The sequence below is a fragment of the Calidris pugnax genome, unplaced genomic scaffold (assembly GCF_001431845.1).
Source record: "Calidris pugnax isolate Ruff unplaced genomic scaffold, ASM143184v1 scaffold161, whole genome shotgun sequence".
NCBI lineage: Eukaryota > Metazoa > Chordata > Aves > Charadriiformes > Scolopacidae > Calidris > Calidris pugnax.
Genome location: NW_015090955.1, coordinates 991,395 through 1,011,735, shown reverse-complemented (window position 1 = coordinate 1,011,735; position 20,341 = coordinate 991,395). Strand labels below are relative to the sequence as shown.

Genomic DNA, 20,341 nt, shown 5'->3' with positions numbered 1-20,341 from the left:
CCAAAACATGACACTGGACGCGTTTTACAAATTGCCTTTGAAAATGTATTTTTATTTGCAAGGATTCCTTTAGTTTTATGGTTAATTTAATTGTGGGGAGTGGGTTTTCCCTGTGCCCTGGGGAACGGTGCCTTGTTGAGTGCCGCAGGGCTATGCTGTGCCCTGCCTGCCCACAGGGAAGGCAAAAACCCCACAATTTTGACCGTTTCCGTCAAGTTTTGAGCCTGGTGTGTCTCAGCAGGAAGGAGATCGGCCCTTGCACAAAATATTGGGGAAATTCTTGTAACGGTTGTCGTAGCTCCTGGCTGTCCTTCGGAAACACTCTACTGCCTGCCTGTCGCACTCGCAGGCCTGCCTTTGGCACGCACTCCCGGATCCTGGAAGAAAATGTGGAGGGTCTGGAATCAGGTGAAGGCTGCAAGAGGCAGGGGTTGTCTTTTGGACCCTCCTCACGGTGTACGCAGCCCCCCCATATTGAGTATGGGGTGTCTGGGGTTAAGTTTGGAGTGTCTAGAGGAGTCCTCACCGCTGGTGCATGGAGGTACCTAGGTACACACAATGTATGGCCCTGGAAGGACCGTTTAATTTACTTTATCGACCTGAGTATGTTTAGATATTTGCTTTGATTCTGGGGAAGTGGTTTGTTTTGATCCACTCGCCATGATATAAGCGTTTGCTCTGGGGAAACGGGGGCAGCAGTGCCAGGTCTCCATCCAAGATGGGAAGGTCACATCCAACCCTTAGGATTTGGTGCCTACAGAAGGGAGCTTTGAGAGTTCTCCAAGCTCTAGGCTTCACCATAGTCTTAGCAAAGAAATGTTTGCCCTTTTCCTGGCACTTTGCCCTCATTTCTACCCTCTTCCTAGGAAGTGATTTCCATGCCAGGATGGTCTAAAGGACATCTCAGAAGAGAGGCCCCCCGAGAGCATGGATGGTTGTGCTTTCCCGCTGAGGGATTTGACCCTGTGCCGCCTCTTACCGCAGGTTATTTGGCTTCCCCAGGTGGAGTAGTTGTATTTGACCACTTTGGGACTGCAGAAACCAGACGAGATCCTCCTGTAGCAGCAGTCATGGGCATGGCAGCACCTGGGAGCACAAGAGTTATGGTCAAGGCGGGATGGGGAGCGGTGGGGACGATACCATGGTGGTGAACATCTGGTGGTGCTCAGCCCCCATGAGAAACATCTTGCACGTGTGCCCAGGTTAGATGTAGCAGCCTTCTCCTCGGCATTGCCCTTGTGCCACTGGAGGAGGGAGAGTGACTCATGCCTTTCTGGCATTGTCAGCACAATGCTCTAATTGCTTTCCTTTGAAGTGACTTTGCAGAACACCTAATGGCTGTTTTTAATTAGCCCAGGTGGTGATTGGATCCCGATGCATTTCTGCCTATTTCTATAAAGGCCGATGCGTGCTGTCCCCATCACCTACAGCCGTTAACCAAATTTTAAGATTAAGGGTGAGCAAAGATTTTTGCATTGCTCTCTCATCTTCCAGGAGCGGGGGCGAGCATTCCCCTGGCTGTACCGGGGGCGAGGGAGGCTGAGGGCATCTGATCTACCTTCACCAAGTCCTGACTTACCAGTCGGTGGCATCCACTGGCTGTTTGGATCCCCCCCAGCCACAGTAGCAGCCATAACCGTTATAGGATGATGCCGATTTCCCGGTCGCGTGTTTAATCATTTTAGCAAACTGAACCAGGTTGCTACCGGCCGGGGCCAGTCCTACAACTGGAGACAGGGGGTTAGGAGCATCAGGAAAAGCAACCTCCTGTCCCACCCCTCAGTAGCAAAACCGAGCCATTTCACCCTCCCCAGCTTTATCATTTATGGGGAGGAATTGCAGGGTGAGAGCTGGCAGGGGGGATACTCACAGCAGAAGAGCAGCAGCAAGAAGAGCTTCATGTCTGATGGTGGCAGCTCCGGTGTCTGGTGAGCCCCAGGTGCCACCAGTCGCACCTTTTATAGCCACCATGTACCCGCTTGACAGGGCTCCTCCTTTGAAGATCCCAAAGTGGGCAAATATTGACAATCCTCACCATATTTGTCCTGCTACATGTGTGAGTCTCTCTTGGCATTGCCGGAGGCTTCAGCTGTGGGATGCCCTGCACTGGGAGGGGGGGTGTTCAATAGACTGGGATGAGTAGGGTAGACTGGGATTGAGTCCGTGCACAGCTCTGGGTATCTCAGCACCCCGATGCCTCCCTGAACAAAACGGGAGAACTTGAGGCAGAACGGAAACCACTTTGTTCCTGGACGACTCTTATTTTCTTGATGTCTTGGTTAGAGAATGCCATTCTGTATCTCACTGCTTCCATCATGACTTACCTGGGGGGGGGAGAAAACATGGCCAATGGAAAGCATCTTCTGTTTCTGACTGACCAGAGCAGGTGAGATGCAGCGTCGTGAGCGGAGGAAGGTCCAGTGATCCTCCAGAACAGACTGTGGTTTAAAAAACGATTGAGAAAAGACCTTGGGTGCTGGTTTTCTTGTTAGCAGGAGCTTGTCAGTGCCCAGATGCTCCTTTCATATGGGGATGCTCCATCTCTTTGCCCACGTGCAAACAGAGCAGGCAACGCTCACGGAGTGTTGCAGGAGGTGTCTGGTTCACCTTTATATAGAAGGAAAACCAAGCAGCGGAGTAAGGAAAAAAAAATAATAATGCAAGTGGTGTATAATGGAAGGGTGAAAAAAGGGGATGGTTCTGTCATGTGCTTGGAGAGAATCTTTAGTTAAATAGGTGATGCTGAACAATCATTTTGGCGGTTTTCTTACGGCAGAGATTGCAGGCGTGTAGTGCTCTGCAGGGAACCCCAGCACGGGCAGGCACCCGGCTGGGGGAGTGGAATTCCCCCCCAATCACTCAGAGGGAAACTGAGGCAGGGAACAAGGGTACGACTTGTGCGGGCATCGGAGAGATGGTGAGACAAGAGAACTCAGGTCAACGCCTCAGCAAAATCTCTTCTCCTGTCTGGCACGTGCCATTTGCCTCACCAGCTTTTCCGGCCAATTTAAATAGACCCCTGGGACGGTGGTGAGTTAATTAGCTGAAACAGGGCTTGCTGACAGCAAGTTTGCTGATGAAACCAAACTGGGAGGGCTGGCCAGAGATCTGTGCCGCCATCCAGTGTGACCTGGACAGGCTGGAGAGCTGGGTGGAGAGGAACCTCATGAGGTTCAACAAGAGCAAATGTAGGGTCCTGCACCCGGGGAGGAAGAACCCCAGGCACCAGTAGAGGTTAGGGGTGGAGCTGCTGGAAAGGACTTCTGAGGAGAAGGATCTGGGGGTCCTGGTGGACAGTAAACTCTCCAGGAGCCAGCAATGGGCCCTTGTGGCCAAGAGGCCAATGGGATCCTGGGCTGCGTAGGGAAGAGTGTGGCCAGGAGGTGGAGGGGGGTCATTCTCCCCCTCTGCTCTGCACTGGGGAGGCCACAACTGGAATCCTGCGTCCAGTTCTGGGCTCCCCAGTTCAAGAGGGACAGGGAACTACTGGAGAGAGTCCAGCGTAGGGCAACAGAGATGATGGAGGGATTGGAGCATCTCCCTGATGAGGAAAGGCTCAAAAAGCTGGGACTCTTTAGTCTGGAGAAGAGAAGGCTGAGGGGAGACCTTATCAATGCTGACAAGTGTCTAAAGGGTGGGTTGAGGGAGGATGGAGCCGGACTCTTTCCAGTGGTTCCCAGTGACAGGACGAGGGGCAACGGGCACAAGCTGGAACATGGGAAGTTCCATTCAAATCTGAGGAAGAACTTTTTTTGGGTGAGGGTGACACTGGGACAAGCTGCCCAGGGAGGGTGTGGAGTCCCCTTCTCTGGAGGTTTTCAAGACCCACCTTGATGCAGTCCTGAGTGATGTGCTCTGGGTGGTCCTGCTTTGGCAGGGGAGTTGGACTAGATGATCTCTAGAGGTCCCTTCCAACTCTGACAATTCCATGATTCCGTGATAATTCAGGATTTTCGGAGTCGGTGTCCAGTTTTTGTCACTGGGGAATAAGGTATATTTTTGTGCACTGAACTGGTTGAGCTGCCAGGTTGAAGACCCTCCACCCCAACTCCTCTGCTCGCAGGAGGTTTGCAATAGCCCTTCTCCAAATGTGAAATAACACCCCCCCGGGGTCAAATCCATACCCTTGGGAGGATGTGGATTTTTTTTTCTCTTTCATGATAGACAAAACACAACTTTTTCAACCCAATTTATTGCAATGTACTGGGGGGGGTGCAATATCTGAGCCAACACATCAGCACTTGGAGCTCTGTATGAAAGGATTGGTACAGCCAGGTGTCTGAGCAGAAAAATACATAGATAGTTAAAATTCACCCAGAATTTAAACAGGAAGAGTGTGTTTTGGCTCACCCTGGCCTGCAGTCTGTTTGTGGGATTGCTCCTCTTCCTTCTCGGCGAGGATTTGATCCTTGATTTATGCCTTGCAAACAGCAGCTGTTGGGCGAGGGGCTGCCCCCTCCTTCCTCCTCTCCCTTAAGACTAAACGCTGCTGGAGGAGGAGGATGGTAGAGTTTGGTGCCTGGGTCATAGCTGGAGGGAAGCATTTAAGGGATATTTCCTGGTGCTGTTGGCTTCAGCTCTGGGGCAAGCCAGGATGGGAATTCCACCTGCCAATGCCCAGGGCATCAGCACTGGGGAAAATGGCATTTTGTTGCTGATTCTGTGATTTATTTCATTGCTGATTCTGTGATTTATTTCGTTGCTGATTCTGTGATTTATTTCGTTGCTGAGCCCCACGGGGTTTTGCAGCACTGAGACCTCCCGGGGGTCAGCCCCGTGGGGCAGTAAACCTGCACCGTGGGGATGCTACGGTGGCTGGGGAGGAGGCAGCCACAGCCCGACCTCCCTTTTCCTAGGGGATGTGCTCGGGGTTGTTGCAGAATTGGGCCAAAACATTCTTTTCTAGTGAGAAATCTGTTTTGTTCTGTGCTGGACGTTGAGGCAAGCTCCCGACCACCCTGTTGCGGCAAAGGTTGCCAGCACCCGGCCCTCCCACAGCATCACGCCGTCCCACGGCCCTTTGCACCAGCTTTAATTTCTCTATTTTGGAGAAACTGCACATTTTCAGAGCCTGAAAGCTTGGAGTGAGGTGGGGGAGGCAGTTCAGGGGTGCAGAGGAGCGTTGGCAGGAGACACATCACCTCTCAGGCTTCATTTTTCTGGGGGGTATTTCAACGGAAAGCCCAGCTAAGAGGGGTGGTCGCCGGGCTCAGCTGAGTCACGTCACACCAAAGCCCGATGTTTTGCGCGCTCTGGTTTTATTTTGGAGCAACGGAAGAGATTTTGCAGCGAAGCAAAAAGCAGAGGGAGCTGACAGACTGCACGGGGAGCTGGAGCCAAGGGGAAATGAGTGTCAGCCAAGAGGCTCGCGCCGGTTTCCACCTCGCTCTTTGCCGGGACGAGGGGCAGGTGGCCACCCCTCCCTTGTTTTTCTGCACTGAAACGTTGTGTCTGCGCCGCTCTCCCTCCTCGCATCCAGTGTACAGTGACGCAACTTCACCAGGGGGTTGTTGTCCTCATGCTGAAGCCAAAAAAGCCCCGAGGAGGAGTTGGGAAACGCTCCTCCGTCCCTTTTCTTACCCAGCTTGGAGGTGGTTTTGCAAAAAAAAAAAAAATATATATATATAAAAAAAGCCCTTTTGCTTCAACACCGCCCGGCTCGTCCCTGGCACTTGCTGCGACGCCGGGGCATCCCCCGTCCACGCAGCCGGCAGAGCTGGGCTGCCCGCTCACATCTGCAGGCACCTCGCTGGCACCGGGTCCCGGACCCTGCAGGAATGGGAGAGAAAGCACCTCTGAGACCATCTTTTTGGGATGGGGTTCTGCCCTGTAAAAGGGGAACCAAAGAGGCATCCCAAACCACGATGGTGGGGACTCACTGCAGGTGGGGATTCCTGCCCCGGGCACCGAGATGGGCTGGATCGGTCCCGGGCGGCATCGCTGTGCAGCCAGCCTGGCGTAGCAGCAGGCACGGAGCCGGCAGCACCTGCGGTGAGAAGAAGAGCCTGACCTCATCCGAAATATATCACCAGCAGCTTCAAAACTACCTGAAGCAGGCTCTGCACTCCGGGAGGGAAGAGCCACCAGCGTTAGCATAGAATCATAGAATTGCCCAGGCCGGAAGGGACCTCCAAAGGCCATCTAGTCCGACGCCCCCGCAGTCAGCAGGGACACCCCCAACTAGACCAGGTTGCCCAGGGCCTCGTCGAGCCTCTCCTTGAATATCTCCAGGGATGGGGCCTCAACCACCTCCCTGAGCAACCTGTTCCAGTGCTCCACCACCCTCACAGGGAAGAACCCTCTCCTCATCTCCAGTCTAAATCTGCTCCCCTCCAGCTTGAAGCCATTGCCCCTCGTCCTGTCACTGCAGGCCTTTCTAAACAGGTTCTCCCCAGCCTTCCTGTAGCTCCCTTCAGGTACTGGAAGGCTGCTATTAGGTCTCCCCGGAGCCTCCTCTTCTCCAGGCTGAACAACCCCAGCTCCCTCAGCATCCCCCTCCTGCTCTAAATCACCCTTGAGCCGCTCTTACTAGCCCGTTCCCCCACCAAGCTTCTTCTCTGCTTCCCCGCACGGCCCCTGCCCAGCTCTCATAGCCCTTGTGCACCCCAGCTTTGGGACTGTCCCCATCCCCTGGTGCCATCCCAGTGACTTCAGCCTGTTGTTGCTGACGTGACCCCGCTGGCCACAGGGAATTAGGGATCAACACTGCCTCCCTTTCCCCCGTTCCCTGAAACCTGTTCCCTTCCTGCTGCTGCCCATCGCCTGGTCTGCATTTTGTGTTGCCCACAAGCCCCAGGGTTGCCCCGGGGCCAGTGTTAGCCATCTCAGGGCCAGTGCTAGCCATCTCAGGGCCAGTGTTAGCCACCCCCGGGCTGTGTTGCCTGTACCGGTCCGTTGAAGCCCTCGAGGTGTAGCAGCTGTGGGCAGTCAGATTTCCTACGGTGCTTCCCTCCAGTCCCGGTGCAAACGCGCGGGGGTGCTTCCCACGAGCCGTGAACACACCTGGAGTGACCAGAAAATGTGATTTTTTTTTGCAAGTTGTATGCAGAAATGAGGCCTGGGGAACCAGGAGGGAGAGGAGGGCTTTGCTGGGGGGTCCCCCCGTGTCATTCGCAAGGGTTTGGGGATGCTCCCCACATTGATGTGGGGCTGCAGCCTGGCTCCTGTCTGTGGGTCGGGGAATGGCTGCACTTACTGTAGGCAAGCAGCACGGCCAGCGTCAGCAGGACCTTCATCTTCCTCTCACCTGGGCCTGGGAGGAGAAAGAGAGGACAGACTCAGCCAGGCAGCGTGGCCAGTCAACAGGAGGCTGCCGTGCAAACCTTGTCCCTCTGAAATCAGGTCAAATCACCCCAAAATGTGGAGGGAAGAAGCCAGCTGTGCCCCCTCGCCTCTGTCTTGCTGCCTTTTGGCCAAAAGCAAACGCTCTCTGGAGCTGTTCCCACCACCCGAGCATCTCCCACCTCCTGTCCCACTGCTTCTGGCACCCAGGGCACCGCTTTGCAGCGGCAGTGTCACCATCCCCCTGGGGCTGCAACTTCCCAGCTGGGTTTTCACCTGAAAGCAGTGACACTTTATCTACAGACGTGGGAAACAGCAGAAAGCAGCCTCCCTGCTGCCTCCTCCCTGTGCCTCCCCCCCTGTATTTTTGTTTCTGCAGCAGCGGGGGCGAGGGTGGGAGTCGCTCACCAGGGGATGGCTCCGGCTCCGCTTCCTCGCTGCCAACCTGTCCTCCCGGGGAGAGCACTGCTCTCTGTGTCCGGCCCGTGGGCTCCGAACTGGAAGCTCTGAAATGACTCGTCTGTCCCCAAAACAGTTTATGCTACGCCCCTTCCCTCGCTGGCCAAACCCCCCCCCTCCTCTTTCCCTGTGGGCTGCGGAGTGACGCAGGGGCCAAGACGGAGTTTTTGCAAAGTTTGGGGAAGATGATGCCGTTTTGAGTATTTACAGAGATTTCTCCTTCTGCCCAGCAGCAGCAAACAGAGGACCGGGGTGGTTTAAGCACATTGTTTATTTGCACGTTGATTAAATGGACAGCAGCACTAACATGGTTGGTGTGGGCAGGGAGGTAGGACGTTCCGGATGCGCAACCCGTGCCCCTGCTCCGGTGCCACATCCCAGCTCCCATCACCGGCAGCGGTGCTTGAGGTAGAAGAGGTAACGTTTGCTGTAGCTGTGTTTGCTTCTCTTCAGGCAGAGCGCCAGGCTGCGGTCGCACTCGCAGGAGAGCTGGGAGCACCAGGGATCCTGTCTAGCTGGCAGAGGGAAGGCTGGGGTCAGCCGTGGCTTTTGGGGGGGTGACACCCCCATGTCCAGGGTCCTACTTACGGCAGACGAGGCTGCTGTCGTGCCAGCTGTAGCGGTAGTTCTGCTTCTTGGCATCACAGCCGTAGCTCAGGAGGCTGTCGTAGCAGGCATCATGCACCTGGCAGCATCTGTACGGGACCTCAAGGGTTTGGGGGTTGGGTTTTTTCCCCTCCTCCCCCCCCCCAGATTTGAAGCCATGCAAGGATGTGTTGGGGCAGGGGGATTTTTAAGCAGGTGCTCACCTGTCCGTGGCATCCTTGGGCTGCCCCTTGCCCCCCAAGCCACAGTAGCAGCCGTAGAAGGAGTAATGCAGCAAAGCATTTTTCCCCGTTGCCTTCGTGATCATCTTCTGCAGCTGCCAGAGGTCCCCGTGAGCCAGGGACAAACCTGGGGGGAAAAATCAGTGGGGCTCACCCTGACACCCAGCTCCCCAGCGGCATCCCCAAATCAGTGGGGCTCACCCTGACACCCAGCTCCCCAGCAGCATCCCCATCCCTCCAGCCCCCAAACTGGTACCCGCACCCAGCTCCCCAGCGGCATCCCCAAATCAGTGGGGCTCACCCTGACACCCAGCTCCCCAGCGGCATCCCCATCCCTCCTGCCCCCAAACCTGTACCCAGCTGGTGATGTCTTATAGATGCAATGGAGAGGAAACTCCTTCCCAGTTTAGTCAGGAAGAGTTGTTGTGTGTTTGGGAGAGGTGGTGATGGGGAAAGGTTAAGAAATCACCACCCTGGTCCTAATTTCCGTGGCTGTCACTGCACAGAGAGCAGTGGGACCGGTGAGAGCGAGGACACTTACCCCAAGCAAACAGCACAGCGAAGGCGAGGAGGGAGTTCATCTTTCCGACAGCCCTGGGAGAGGAAACCAAACCATTTCCCCATTATATTGACCACTTTCTTCTTTACTTCCCCCCCTCATTGTGGGGCAGAGATGCTCCCCACCTCCAGGAATTGGGGGAGGTGAGAGGGGCAAGGATGCACCCATTCCCCTTGCTTTGGCACAGAGCACTGCTGCCTCGGGGGTGGGAATCGGATGGTGAAAGGGTGGAAAAAGGCAAAATGAAGGGGAAGGAAGGAAAGTTGGAGGAATGATCAGCCCTCGAGGGCTGCAGCCCACCGCTCTGCCTCTGGGCTGGTATCTCAGGCAGCCTCTCCTTTCCTCCTGCCTTCCTGGCATGGACCTCGCTCCCGGCTCGCACCAGGCTTTTAGGGGAAGGAGGAAAGGGAGGAAAAGCCTTCCTCCAAGCCCCACTTACCTCGGGGAAAGCCACCACTTGCTTGCAGGGCCCTGCAGCTGGCAGGGCTTGCTTTATATAGGCTTTGCTCCCCGCTGCTGAATGCTTGTTTTGCCCAAGTGTTGCTGACTGGGCATTTCTGCAAAGGAGAAGGTGCCTTCTTCCCCTTTACAGGAATGGGAGAAACTCCCGTAACCCCCCATCCCCGTAGCCCACGCACAGGAACCAGCACCGGGTGGGATGAGCTGACAAAGCAGCGTCATTTCCAGCCAGAGGTGGAAGCCAGTGCTCTCCGTCCCCAGCTGAAGACACCTGAGGGCCTTTTTCTCTGCCCTCCCCAGTACCATGGTGCATATTGGGGGGAAAAAATAATAGCCTTGATTCCGTTTTTGATCCCAGTTGCCGTGAACAAAGCAGATTTGGGGTTTTTTGAGGGGTCATATAGTTTGGGAACTGTCTCTCTGCCATGCTGATTTTTGATCCCAGTTGCCGTGAACAAAGCAGATTCGGGGTTTTTTGAGGGGTCATACAGTTTGGGAACTGTCTCTCTGCCATGCTGCAAAGGTGATGGGGATTCGGGGCAAGTTATTGGTTCTTTGGGAAAAGTATAAGGACACCAATAAAAGCACCTCTAAAGGTGCAGTTTCCAGAAACATGGGGTTGTGCGGATACTGTCTGATTAAATGCTTGCCCGCTGTGAGAGGAGAAGAAAGAGGAATGGGTATTTTGGGATGGGTGAATGCAACTTCCCTTTATTATTTATCTCTGTATTTCCACCTCCTCACTGCAGCCCCTGTGCAGAACTCCTCCCTTCTGGAGAAACCACTTAGTCACCAACTTAACTGCCCTCCTAAATTAGAATCTGCCTTGGGGTGGACAAGGCTTTGAAATCTTCCCTCCTCTCCTATTCTTTAGCTTTAATTTTGACCACCATTTTTATGTGAGTAGGGGTCAGAGGAGAGTCTCAAACCGTCTCCTACATTTCCCCACTTGCATTATTCACGTAAAAACACCTTTTGGCTGTATCTAACCTGTCCCTTAACACATCGCTGTGTTTTAGCTCCAGGAGTGAGTTCAGGCTGGGGGGGGGAGCAGTGCCAGGAGAAGCCAAAAACCCCAAACTTCCAGCTGGAGAGTTATTTTCTTAACAAAACCCACAGAGTTTTACCTGGTGGCATTTACTTGTCCTCATTTCTTAGGCTGTTACTGGGCCCATGGAAATATTGGGGTGCCAGGCAGGTGGTGTGGCTGAGGGGTGAGATGCAAAAGTGCTCCCCAGGTTGCCACTGTTGCAGCGCCTCAATCTCAGTGGCTTTTACAGAAAAGCAGCACAGAGAATGATTTCAAATACCTTTTATTGAATGATCTTGGCTGGGAAATGAAGTTGAGAGAGAAAAGAAAGGAGGAAGGGATAAAAAACCAAGGAAGCTGATGTCTTTGTGGGAACTGGTGGCATCTCCATCCGTAATGTGTGCGTGCCCTTCCTCACCCTGAGCGTCGTCGTGCAGGGAGTTGTGCTCTCTCCAGCTCTGCTCAGCTCCCTCTCATCAGGCTTTTGTTTCCGTAGCGATGGGGAAAACCAGTCAAAATCTGCAACCTTGGGTGCAGATTTCTCCTCTTCAGCACTGGAGCTTACTTCCTCGGCATCTCAGCTTGAAATAGAAGCGGTAGGATTTATTGTAGGAATGCAAAGTGCTGGCGAAGCACGAAGCCACCGCCTTGTCGCATAGGCAGGTCTCTCTCTTGCACCAGCTCTGCTCGTTACCTGTGGGGAAAAAACACAGTGCTCTGGGGTGGCTTTTCATAGAATCATAGAATGGTCTAGGTTGGAAGAGACCCTTGGGATCATCGAGTCCAACCATCTCCCCTACTCTACAAAGTCCTCCCCTACACCATGTCCCTCAGCACTGCATCTAAACGGCCCTTAAACACAGCCAGGGATGGGGACTCCACCCCCTCCCTGGGCAGCCTGTTCCAATGCCCGACCACTCTTTCGGTGAAAAATTCCTTCCTAATGTTCAATCTAAACCTCCCCTGTTGGAGCTTGAAGCCATTCCCTCTTGTTCTGTCACTAATTCCCTGTGAGAAGAGACCAGCACCAACCTCTCTACAGTGTCCTTTCACGAAGTTGTAGAGAGTGATGAGGTCTCCCCTCAGCCTCCTCTTCCTCACACTAAACAGTCCCAACTCCCTCAGCCGCTCCTCATACGATTTGTTTTCCAGCCCCCTCACCAGCTTCGTTGCCCTCCTCTGCACTCGCTCCAGCACCTCCAGATCTCTCTTGGATTGAGGTGCCCAAAACTGGACACAACACTCAAGGTGTGGCCTCCCCAGTGCTGAGTACAGGGGCACAATCACCTCCCTACTTCTGCTGGTCACACTATTTTTGATACAAGCCAGGATGCCATTGGCTTTCTTGCCCCCCTGGGCACACGGCCGGCTCATATTCAGCCGTTTGTCAACTAGAACCCCCAGGTCTCTTTCCTCCAGGCAGCTCCAGCCACACTTCCCCCAGCCTGTAGCGCTGCAGGGGGTTGTTGTGGCCCAAGTGCAGGACCTGGCACTTGCCCTTGTTGAAACTCATGCCATTGATCTTGGCCCAGTGATCCAATCTATCTAGGTCCCTCTGTAGGGCTTCCCTATCCTCCTGGGAGTCAACACTCCTGCTTAACTTTCCAGCCCATATTGGTGATGGGGTCCCCTTGGAGCAGCCCTGATGCCTGGAGCTGCCTGGGGGAAGCGCATGAAGAAGCGTGTCCCAGGGTTTGCCCTCTCCAACCTGCCCACAACCCTCACAATGCCCATATATTTATCATACACACTTGGCCGGGCATCAGGCTGGTGACATCCCCAGGGGGGACACCCTGGGGTGTCCTGGGGAGCAGTGCTGGTTCCCCACCTTTGTGGGAGCCCCCCACTCAGCGTCACTCACCGCAGACGATGTCCCCGTCGGTGACGTCGAAGTAGTAGGGGGTTATCAGGGGGCTGCACTTGCCCTCTCGCAGCTTCCTGTAGCAGCAGTCGTGGGCATGGCAGCACCTACAGAGGGGACACCATGTCAAAACCGCTGCCCCCGAACCCTCCCTCACCACACTGGGAAGATAAAGGAAGGTCCAGCCTCACATTTAAGGTGACCAGGAAGAGGAGATGACAAGGCAGCAGCAAGATGTGGCTGGGGATGGTGCAAAACCAGCGCCGGCAGGCTGCCAGTGAGGAGTTTTTTTAGGGATACCCCCCAACACCTTGCACTGGAAGGGGTGAGTGGTGATGTTTTTCCAGGTACTCACAGGTCGGTGGAGTCCACTGGGGTTCCTCTGCCCCCGATGCCGCAGAAACAGCCGTACCAGCTGTAGGAGAGCAGGGCACTCTTCCCCGTGGTCGACCTGATCATCCGCTCCAGTTCCAAAACGCTGCCACGAGCCAGCAGCAGCACTGGGGGGGGACAGAGGGGACGGGCTCACAGCGAGGGGGCAGGCAGCATTTCCCACACCTTGCACCAGGCAGAGGAGTTAAATAACCCTGGTGTTGCTGGAAACACATGCTTTCAGGCATGCGAAGCACGAGAAGAAGCCCCAAAAAACCCCTCAGGATGAAGTCTGGTTTCTGCAGCTACCGATTCACTCTGGTAGCAGATATTATTTGTGCTCTGTACAGGCTGCACCGCGCTGGCATCCTGCAACCAGCCACATTGCCAGGATCAGCCCTGGGCTTGGCACAGACAGGAAAGCAGGTGACAGCAGGCTCCAGAGCCTCTTAAAAGACATATGGATCCGAGCATCCCAAAGCCTCGCTGTCACAAAGACCTCCAGGACTACATGAAGCATGAGGGAGAAACTGCAAAATTTAAACAAAGAAACTGAATTGTGCCCAAAGACTCTGAGTTTGTATGTCTTTTTGGCCAGGCAGATGAGATTCCAGCCTGGCCTGGTGAAACTGGAGTACTTACCGCAAGCCAAGAGCACGGCAAAGAGGAGATTCTTCATCCTCAGGCTGGCCCTGGAAGAGGAAAGCACAACGATGGGTGATGAGCAGCACCCTGGGGGCAGGACAGACACACGGAGGGCACGGAGCCGGTCGGGTGCACCTTGGCAGCACCTGGAGGTGCTGTGACATGAGTGTCACTGTGCCCAAGTGTGCACAGCTGACTCCCAATGGGGCCTTTTGACTCCCATTTTGGGATGTGGTGCTCAGCAGGCACATGGACAGGGACACAATGGTTGTCCTGCCCGGGGCTGATGGAGAACTTTACCATCAGCAGCCTCCCACCGCCTCGCCCCCAGCTATCTGATGAAATAACAGGGCAATAAATCCCCCCTCTCCTTACCCCACCTGGACCTCGCCGCTCCAAGGCTGCTGGCTTAGCGGGTTCGCTTTATATAGATGGTGGGGTCCACCCCCTCCTCTATCTGCGCTGACGGCGCTATTCGTCGCAGAGCAGGAGCCACCGAGGGGCCCCTCGGCAAAGGAGATGGTTCCCATCCTTCCCCTTTCCAGGAAAGATGAGTTTCCCTGAGTGGTTTTCCCGATGCTCCCTCCGTTGCCTCACTCTTGCTCGTTAGTGGGACACTGAGCTGTCTCCATCTCAGGCCAACGCAGCTTCTGGATGAGGCCAGTCAAGCTCTTGGTTTTAAAATCCGTGGGGTTTGGTGGCTGGAGAGATGGGACAAAAGCAGTTTATGCCCAGGAGGTGCAGAGCTGGCACTGCAGAGGTTGTTCCACCCTTATTGCGGCTGCAGAGGTGGCACTTTGGCCTTGGGCTCATCTTGAGTTTCTCCCACTCACACCCTGCGACCTCAGAGATGGTTTCTCTTGGGTTTTTTCTTTGCAGTTCTCCTCCCCAAATCCATGTCTGCATCCAGATCCAGCCCCACCGAATGGGAAGGGAGGATGGTGAACGCTGTGGTCTCATTTCATGGGTCTGTAGTTCTCCTGTCCTGCCCTCGGGGCACGGGAGACCCTGGGAGTGCGTGGGCAAGGGGTCTGGGAAATCAAATCATCAGCAAAGGCTGGAAATGCCATGGAAACCTGACTTGGAATGGGGTTTTGAATACAGTTTATTGAATCACCATCACGGAGACATGGTACATGACACAAGGGAGGCAGAAAACTGGAGGAGATAAGACACAAAAGGTGCTATCTTCCCTGTGAAACGGCAGGGTGAGGGCAAACACGCACACAAACGCAGCGTATCAGGCCCATATGCAGGGCTCAGTAATTAACCACACTTCTCCGGAAGGGAATTGGGGGGGTGATTGTAAGAAAATGGTTCAGGGATCTGTAATCAAGAAGAAAATCCCTTGTTGAATTTCTTGAGAGCCACCAAAGTTGCTCGCTGGAGGGGTTGTCACCTCCCGGCTTCTCCCCTGAAGCCAACAGAGATGTCTGTCCTGGGGCTTTTATTCCCTCTAACCTTTTATTTCCTGCTGCCAAGTGGAATAAAAAGCCATCCAAGCCCGAGAAGGAACTGATGGGGAGCAGCAGCTCGCCTGTCTCCCCACTCAGGTGTGCCGAGTGCCTTGCCCTCACCATCTGCACCAGAAACCACCCCGAAATGCCACAATGTGAACCGATGGGCATCACGCCCACACCCAAATCCCCTGACTCTTAAAACCACGGCATCCCTGAGGATTAAACATCCCCTTCGCACCTCATCCACAAAAAAAACTTCCATTAGAAAAGATTTTCCCCATTGATGGTCATTATCTGCACCGCTCATGCTCACACGCTTTGGAGTTGCAGGTCCTTGCCCTTGGGGGCAGGTTTGTTGCCGTGTTGGCCCTGATCTGGCTTTTTTGCTGTAAAATTTGGCTAAACCTGGAATAAAGGCACTGTCTGGGGGCCAAAATGGAGCCCAGAGGGCTGGGATCATGCAGATTGGGGATCCACAGGAGGCTTTAACCAAATCCCCTCATTTTCAGCCCTCCCTCTGCACGGAGGATCTCAGGAGGGCGAGCACGGAAAGCGAAACCCTCTCTTAAATCAAGGCACAACCCTGAGGGCTTAAAAACCACCCGTGGAAGTTCTTATCCCATTGGAAATAACGAAACATTTCAGCCATCCCACGGAGCAAAGCAAGGAGGGCATCAACCCCGCGCCTGGGTTTGTTCAAGGCCTTATTGAAATGTTCAGGGCCTTATTGAAATGTAAATATTGTATAAATGTGAAATCGGTGCTTTGATCCGGGGCGATATTCCCCAACATCCTGTGGATGGAATGACCCGATGGGCAATTATTTTCTGACCCTTTTTAGTGCGCGGCTACGCCTTGATCTTCCCCCGCCCGCAGGGTGGAGATCCCCGGTTTGAGGGTAGATAAAGTTATCTCCAGTTATTTATTGCTTCTTTCTTGCTGCCTTTGGTGGGCATCTGTCTGTGGGAGAAGCAGCTGGTTAACTAGAAGCGGGGTTTTAAAAAGGGATTAACGGGAAGAGATGGAAATGTCAGCGTTACGTGGCGTGTTCTGAGGAAAACTGACTCAGGGGCCGTTTATAGCCCTGGGGGACGGGGAGGACTCCCCCTCCCTGTCAGCTCTCCTGGAACAAAGAGAGCTTAAAAGCCCCCCCAGAGAAGTTGTTTTAGGTCCCCGGGTGATCTTGTGTGTAAAGTGTAATTTTTTAAAGGTGTTCTCACCAAAAGGAATGAGTTTGGTGTCGATTTGTCTGGTTTTACTCAGCCACGGCTCAGATGGAGCTGCTCAATCGCACTGTCATGGAACTCATGTCATGGGGGGGTTAAAACCTCACCCCATTGTTCCCATTGAGCTGCCTTTGCTCAGGAGAGGGTCTAACACTGTATTTTTAAATTTTCAGGCTTTAAAAAAAAATGTTTTTGTAATTCAAGTGGGGTGAAAACAGCAAGGGTTTGCTCCTGGTGGGATGGGGGAAAGTTGAGCTCCTGGGGGAGGGACGGGGACGACCAAAGTATCGCCCTTACCTTTGGGGTGTGGAGCAGCTCTTTGGGAGAGGACCCTGCTGCCACCTCACCTCCATCTCCTTCTGCCCCTCAGGATGGAGCCCCCAGCCCTGCAGAAGGTGCTGGAGCCACCCCTGCCCCGCCATCAAGGCCTGACACCACGTCCCATCCCAGCGCTGAGCCCGCACGGGGACACGGCTGCCATCACAGGTACGTCCCTCCTGTTGGCACCAGCGTGTTGCGGCTGTCCCCTCGCCCAGATATGGCCCACACTGGGACATCAGGGCTGTCCCCAAGCCTGGTTATGTCCCCCAGTGTCCTACACTGGGACATCATGGTCATCCCCTGGCCTGGTTACGTCCCCTGGGCCCACACTGGGCTGCTATCTTCCCTGTGAAACGGCAGGGTGAGGGCAAACACGCACACAAACGCAGCGTATCAGGCCCATATGCAGGGCTCAGTAATTAACCACACTTCTCCGGAAGGGATTTGGGGGGGTGATTGTAAGAAAATGGTTCAGGGATCTGTAATCAAGAAGAAAATCCCTTGTTGAATTTCTTGAGAGCCACCAAAGTTGCTCGCTGGAGGGGTTGTCACCTCCCGGCTTCTCCCCTGAAGCCAACAGAGATGTCTGTCCTGGGGCTTTTATTCCCTCTAACCTTTTATTTCCTGCTGCCAAGTGGAATAAAAAGCCATCCAAGCCCAAGAAGGAACTGAAGGGGAGCAGCAGCTCGCCTGTCTCCCCACTCAGGTGTGCCGAGTGCCTTGCCCTCACCATCTGCACCAGAAACCACCCCGAAATGCCACAATGTGAACCGATGGGCATCACGCCCACACCCAAATCCCCTGACTCTTAAAACCACGGCATCCCTGAGGATTAAACATCCCCTTCGCACCTCATCCACAAAAAAAACTTCCATTAGAAAAGATTTTCCCCATTGATGGTCATTATCTGCACCGCTCACGCTCACACGCTTTGGAGTTGCAGGTCCTTGCCCTTGGGGGCAGGTTTGTTGCCGTGTTGGCCCTGATCTGGCTTTTTTGCTGTAAAATTTGGCTAAACCTGGAATAAAGGCACTGTCTGGGGGCCAAAATGGAGCCCAGAGGGCTGGGATCATGCAGATTGGGGATCCACAGGAGGCTTTAACCAAATCCCCTCATTTTCAGCCCTCCCTCTGCACGGAGGATCTCAGGAGGGCGAGCACGGAAAGCGAAACCCTCTCTTAAATCAAGGCACAACCCTGAGGGCTTAAAAACCACCCGTGGAAGTTCTTATCCCATTGGAAATAACGAAACATTTCAGCCATCCCACGGAGCAAAGCAAGGAGGGCATCAACCCCGCGCCTGGGTTTGTTCAAGGCCTTATTGAAATGTTCAGGGCCTTATTGAAATGTAAATATTGGATAAATGTGAAATCGGTGCTTTGATCCGGGGCGATATTCCCCAACATCCTGTGGATGGAATGACCCGATGGGCAATTATTTTCTGACCCTTTTTAGTGCGCGGCTACGCCTTGATCTTCCCCCGCCCGCAGGGTGGAGATCCCCGGTTTGAGGGTAGATAAAGTTATCTCCAGTTATTTATTGCTTCTTTCTTGCTGCCTTTGGTGGGCATCTGTCTGTGGGAGAAGCAGCTGGTTAACTAGAAGCGGGGTTTTAAAAAGGGATTAACGGGAAGAGATGGAAATGTCAGCGTTACGTGGCGTGTTCTGAGGAAAACTGACTCAGGGGCCATTTATAGCCCCGGGGGACGGGGAGGACTCCCCCTCCCTGTCAGCTCTCCTGGAACAAAGAGAGCTTAAAAGCCCCCCAGAGAAGTTGTTTTAGGTCCCCAGATGATCTTGTGTGTAAAGTGTAATTTTTTAAAGGTGTTCTCACCAAAAGGAATGAGTTTGGTGTCGATTTGTCTGGTTTTACTCAGCCACGGCTCAGATGGAGCTGCTCAATCGCACTGTCATGGAACTCATGTCATGGGGGGGTTAAAACCTCACCCCATTGTTCCCATTGAGCTGCCTTTGCTCAGGAGAGGGTCTAACACTGTATTTTTAAATTTTCAGGCTTTAAAAAAAAATGTTTTTGTAATTCAAGTGGGGTGAAAACAGCAAGGGTTTGCTCCTGGTGGGATGGGGGAAAGTTGAGCTCCTGGGGGAGGGACGGGGACGACCAAAGTATCGCCCTTACCTTTGGGGTGTGGAGCAGCTCTTTGGGAGAGGACCCTGCTGCCACCTCACCTCCATCTCCTTCTGCCCCTCAGGATGGAGCCCCCAGCCCTGCAGAAGGTGCTGGAGCCACCCCTGCCCCGCCATCAAGGCCTGACACCATGTCCCATCCCAGCGCTGAGCCCGCACGGGGACACGGCTGCCATCACAGGTACGTCCCTCCTGTTGGCACCAGCGTGTTGCGGCTGTCCCCTGCAGAAGGTGCTGGAGCCACCCCTGCCCCGCCATCAAGGCCTGACACCATGTCCCATCCCAGCGCTGAGCCCGCACGGGGACACGGCTGCCATCACAGGTATGCCCCTCCTGTTGGCACCAGCGTGTTGCGGCTGTCCCCTGGCCCAGATATGGCCCACACCGGGACATTAGGGCTGTCCCCAAGCCTGGTTATGTCCCTCAGTGTCCTACACTGGGACATCATGGTCTTCCCCTGGCCTGGTTACATCCCCTGGGCCCACATTGGGACATCACAGCCATCCCCAGGGCTAGTGACACCCCCCAGACCCACACTGGGACACTACGGTTGTCCCTGGGCCTGTTTTCATCCCCCCAGACCCACACTGGGACACCACGGCTGTCCCTGGGCCTGGTTTCATCCCCTCAGACCCACATTGGGACATCATGTCCGACCTCAGGCCTGGCTATGGGCCCCTGATGGGCCATCACAGCTGTCCCCAGGCCTAACGACACCTCTTATCACATCCATCCCTGGGCCCATCCCACAGGCCACTGTCGCCGGGCGGTCTACCGCTGCCCCGGCCTCACAGTGCTCCGAGAACCCCGGAGCAGAGAGCGAGGCCGCGGGGACCCGGCCCAGCCCTGGCTCCTCCAGCCCTTCGGGGCGCAAGATGGCGGCTGGAGGACCGCGCCATGGCGGCGCTCCGGCCGGGTCGTCTCGGTGGTTGTGGGGCGGGGCCTGCCGCGCGACCGGAAGTGGGGTCGTCGCCGTGGCAACGCGGCTGTGTTTGGCGGCGGGAGCGGGCCGGCCCGGGCGGAGGTGAGAGGCGGCGGGGCCTGGCTTGGGTGGGTTTGGGTTATAGAACCGGGGTCTGGCCGCACCCACACTGGGACACCATGGCCGACCTCAGGCCTGGCTATGGGCCCCCGATGGGCCATCACAGCTGTCCCCAGGCTTAATGACACCTCTTATCACATCCATCCCTGGGCCCATCCCACAGGCCACTGTCGCCGGGCGATCCACCGCTGCCCCGGCCTCACGGTGCTCCGAGAACCCCAGAGCAGGGGACACTACGGTTGTCCCTGGGCCTGTTTTCATCCCCCCAGACCCACACTGGGACACCACGGCTGTCCCTGGGCCTGGTTTCATCCCCTCAGACCCACATTGGGACATCATGTCCGACCTCAGGCCTGGCTATGGGCCCCTGATGGGCCATCACAGCTGTCCCCAGGCCTAACGACACCTCTTATCACATCCATCCCTGGGCCCATCCCACAGGCCACTGTCGCCGGGCGGTCTACCGCTGCCCCGGCCTCACAGTGCTCCGAGAACCCCGGAGCAGAGAGCGAGGCCGCGGGGACCCGGCCCAGCCCTGGCTCCTCCAGCCCTTCGGGGCGCAAGATGGCGGCTGGAGGACCGCGCCATGGCGGCGCTCCGGCCGGGTCGTCTCGGTGGTTGTGGGGCGGGGCCTGCCGCGCGACCGGAAGTGGGGT

The 20,341-nt window shown here is 55.1% G+C and overlaps 5 protein-coding genes across 6 annotated transcripts in view; 1 reads left to right on the top strand and 4 right to left on the bottom strand.

The window, feature by feature from the left end:
- Positions 1 to 42: 42 nt before the first annotated feature.
- Positions 43 to 1,917, bottom strand: LOC106893814 (group IIE secretory phospholipase A2-like). The gene is made up of 4 exons (XM_014952042.1): positions 1,871 to 1,917; positions 1,580 to 1,727; positions 980 to 1,086; positions 43 to 377 (listed from the first exon to the last, which is right to left on the bottom strand). Exons 1-4 carry the CDS (start codon positions 1,899 to 1,901, stop codon positions 235 to 237), a joined length of 429 nt encoding a protein of 142 aa, XP_014807528.1. The 5' UTR covers positions 1,902 to 1,917; the 3' UTR covers positions 43 to 234.
- A 3,323-nt stretch (positions 1,918 to 5,240) lies between these two features.
- LOC106893816 (basic phospholipase A2 myotoxin III-like) lies at positions 5,241 to 7,816 on the bottom strand. Its single transcript, XM_014952044.1, has 5 exons — positions 7,690 to 7,816; positions 7,196 to 7,252; positions 6,888 to 7,002; positions 5,880 to 5,986; positions 5,241 to 5,769 (listed from the first exon to the last, which is right to left on the bottom strand). Exons 2-5 carry the CDS (start codon positions 7,233 to 7,235, stop codon positions 5,645 to 5,647), a joined length of 387 nt encoding a protein of 128 aa, XP_014807530.1. The 5' UTR covers positions 7,236 to 7,252; positions 7,690 to 7,816; the 3' UTR covers positions 5,241 to 5,644.
- Positions 7,817 to 8,127: 311 nt separating this feature from the next.
- Positions 8,128 to 9,148, bottom strand: LOC106893817 (basic phospholipase A2 homolog). Its single transcript, XM_014952046.1, has 4 exons — positions 9,109 to 9,148; positions 8,550 to 8,694; positions 8,329 to 8,435; positions 8,128 to 8,255 (listed from the first exon to the last, which is right to left on the bottom strand). The coding sequence occupies exons 1-4, from the start codon at positions 9,146 to 9,148 to the stop codon at positions 8,128 to 8,130; spliced, it is 420 nt and encodes a 139-aa protein (XP_014807532.1).
- A 1,930-nt stretch (positions 9,149 to 11,078) lies between these two features.
- LOC106893815 (phospholipase A2, membrane associated-like) lies at positions 11,079 to 13,527 on the bottom strand. The gene is made up of 4 exons (XM_014952043.1): positions 13,491 to 13,527; positions 12,832 to 12,976; positions 12,477 to 12,583; positions 11,079 to 11,309 (listed from the first exon to the last, which is right to left on the bottom strand). Exons 1-4 carry the CDS (start codon positions 13,525 to 13,527, stop codon positions 11,164 to 11,166), a joined length of 435 nt encoding a protein of 144 aa, XP_014807529.1. The 3' UTR covers positions 11,079 to 11,163.
- Positions 13,528 to 19,585: 6,058 nt separating this feature from the next.
- UBXN10 (UBX domain protein 10) overlaps positions 19,586 to 20,341 on the top strand; it is a 5,211-nt gene continuing 4,455 nt past the window's right edge. The window contains exon 1 of one of the 2 annotated variants that reach the window (XM_014952038.1): positions 19,586 to 19,667. The gene's annotated coding sequence lies outside the window, so the exon portion shown is untranslated. Of the gene's footprint in view, positions 19,694 to 20,341 lie in introns of both variants that reach the window. The other variant, XM_014952039.1, reaches the window with a different exon arrangement.

Excerpts from the sequence above, each read along its gene's own strand:
- LOC106893816 (XM_014952044.1), bottom strand. The coding sequence starts at position 7,235 with ATGAAGGTCCTGCTGACGCTGGCCGTGCTGCTTGCCTACA. Across the intron at positions 7,003-7,195 it reads GGCCGTGCTGCTTGCCTACA|GTGTGTTCACGGCTCGTGGG; the intron begins GTAAGTGCAGCC and ends TGGTCACTCCAG. Across the intron at positions 5,770-5,879 it reads GGCAGGAATCCCCACCTGCA|GGTCCGGGACCCGGTGCCAG; the intron begins GTGAGTCCCCAC and ends CCATTCCTGCAG.
- LOC106893814 (XM_014952042.1), bottom strand. The coding sequence starts at position 1,901 with ATGAAGCTCTTCTTGCTGCTGCTCTTCTGCT. Across the intron at positions 1,728-1,870 it reads CTTGCTGCTGCTCTTCTGCT|TTGTAGGACTGGCCCCGGCC; the intron begins GTGAGTATCCCC and ends CCCTGTCTCCAG. Across the intron at positions 378-979 it reads GGGAAGCCAAATAACCTGCG|GATCCGGGAGTGCGTGCCAA; the intron begins GTAAGAGGCGGC and ends ATTTTCTTCCAG.
- LOC106893817 (XM_014952046.1), bottom strand. The coding sequence starts at position 9,148 with ATGAACTCCCTCCTCGCCTTCGCTGTGCTGTTTGCTTGGG. Across the intron at positions 8,695-9,108 it reads CGCTGTGCTGTTTGCTTGGG|GTTTGTCCCTGGCTCACGGG; the intron begins GTAAGTGTCCTC and ends TTTTCCCCCCAG. Across the intron at positions 8,256-8,328 it reads CGACAGCAGCCTCGTCTGCC|CTAGACAGGATCCCTGGTGC; the intron begins GTAAGTAGGACC and ends TCCCTCTGCCAG.
- LOC106893815 (XM_014952043.1), bottom strand. The coding sequence starts at position 13,527 with ATGAAGAATCTCCTCTTTGCCGTGCTCTTGGCTTGCG. Across the intron at positions 12,977-13,490 it reads TGCCGTGCTCTTGGCTTGCG|TGCTGCTGCTGGCTCGTGGC; the intron begins GTAAGTACTCCA and ends GTCCCCCCCCAG. Across the intron at positions 11,310-12,476 it reads CGACGGGGACATCGTCTGCG|GTAACGAGCAGAGCTGGTGC; the intron begins GTGAGTGACGCT and ends TTTTCCCCACAG.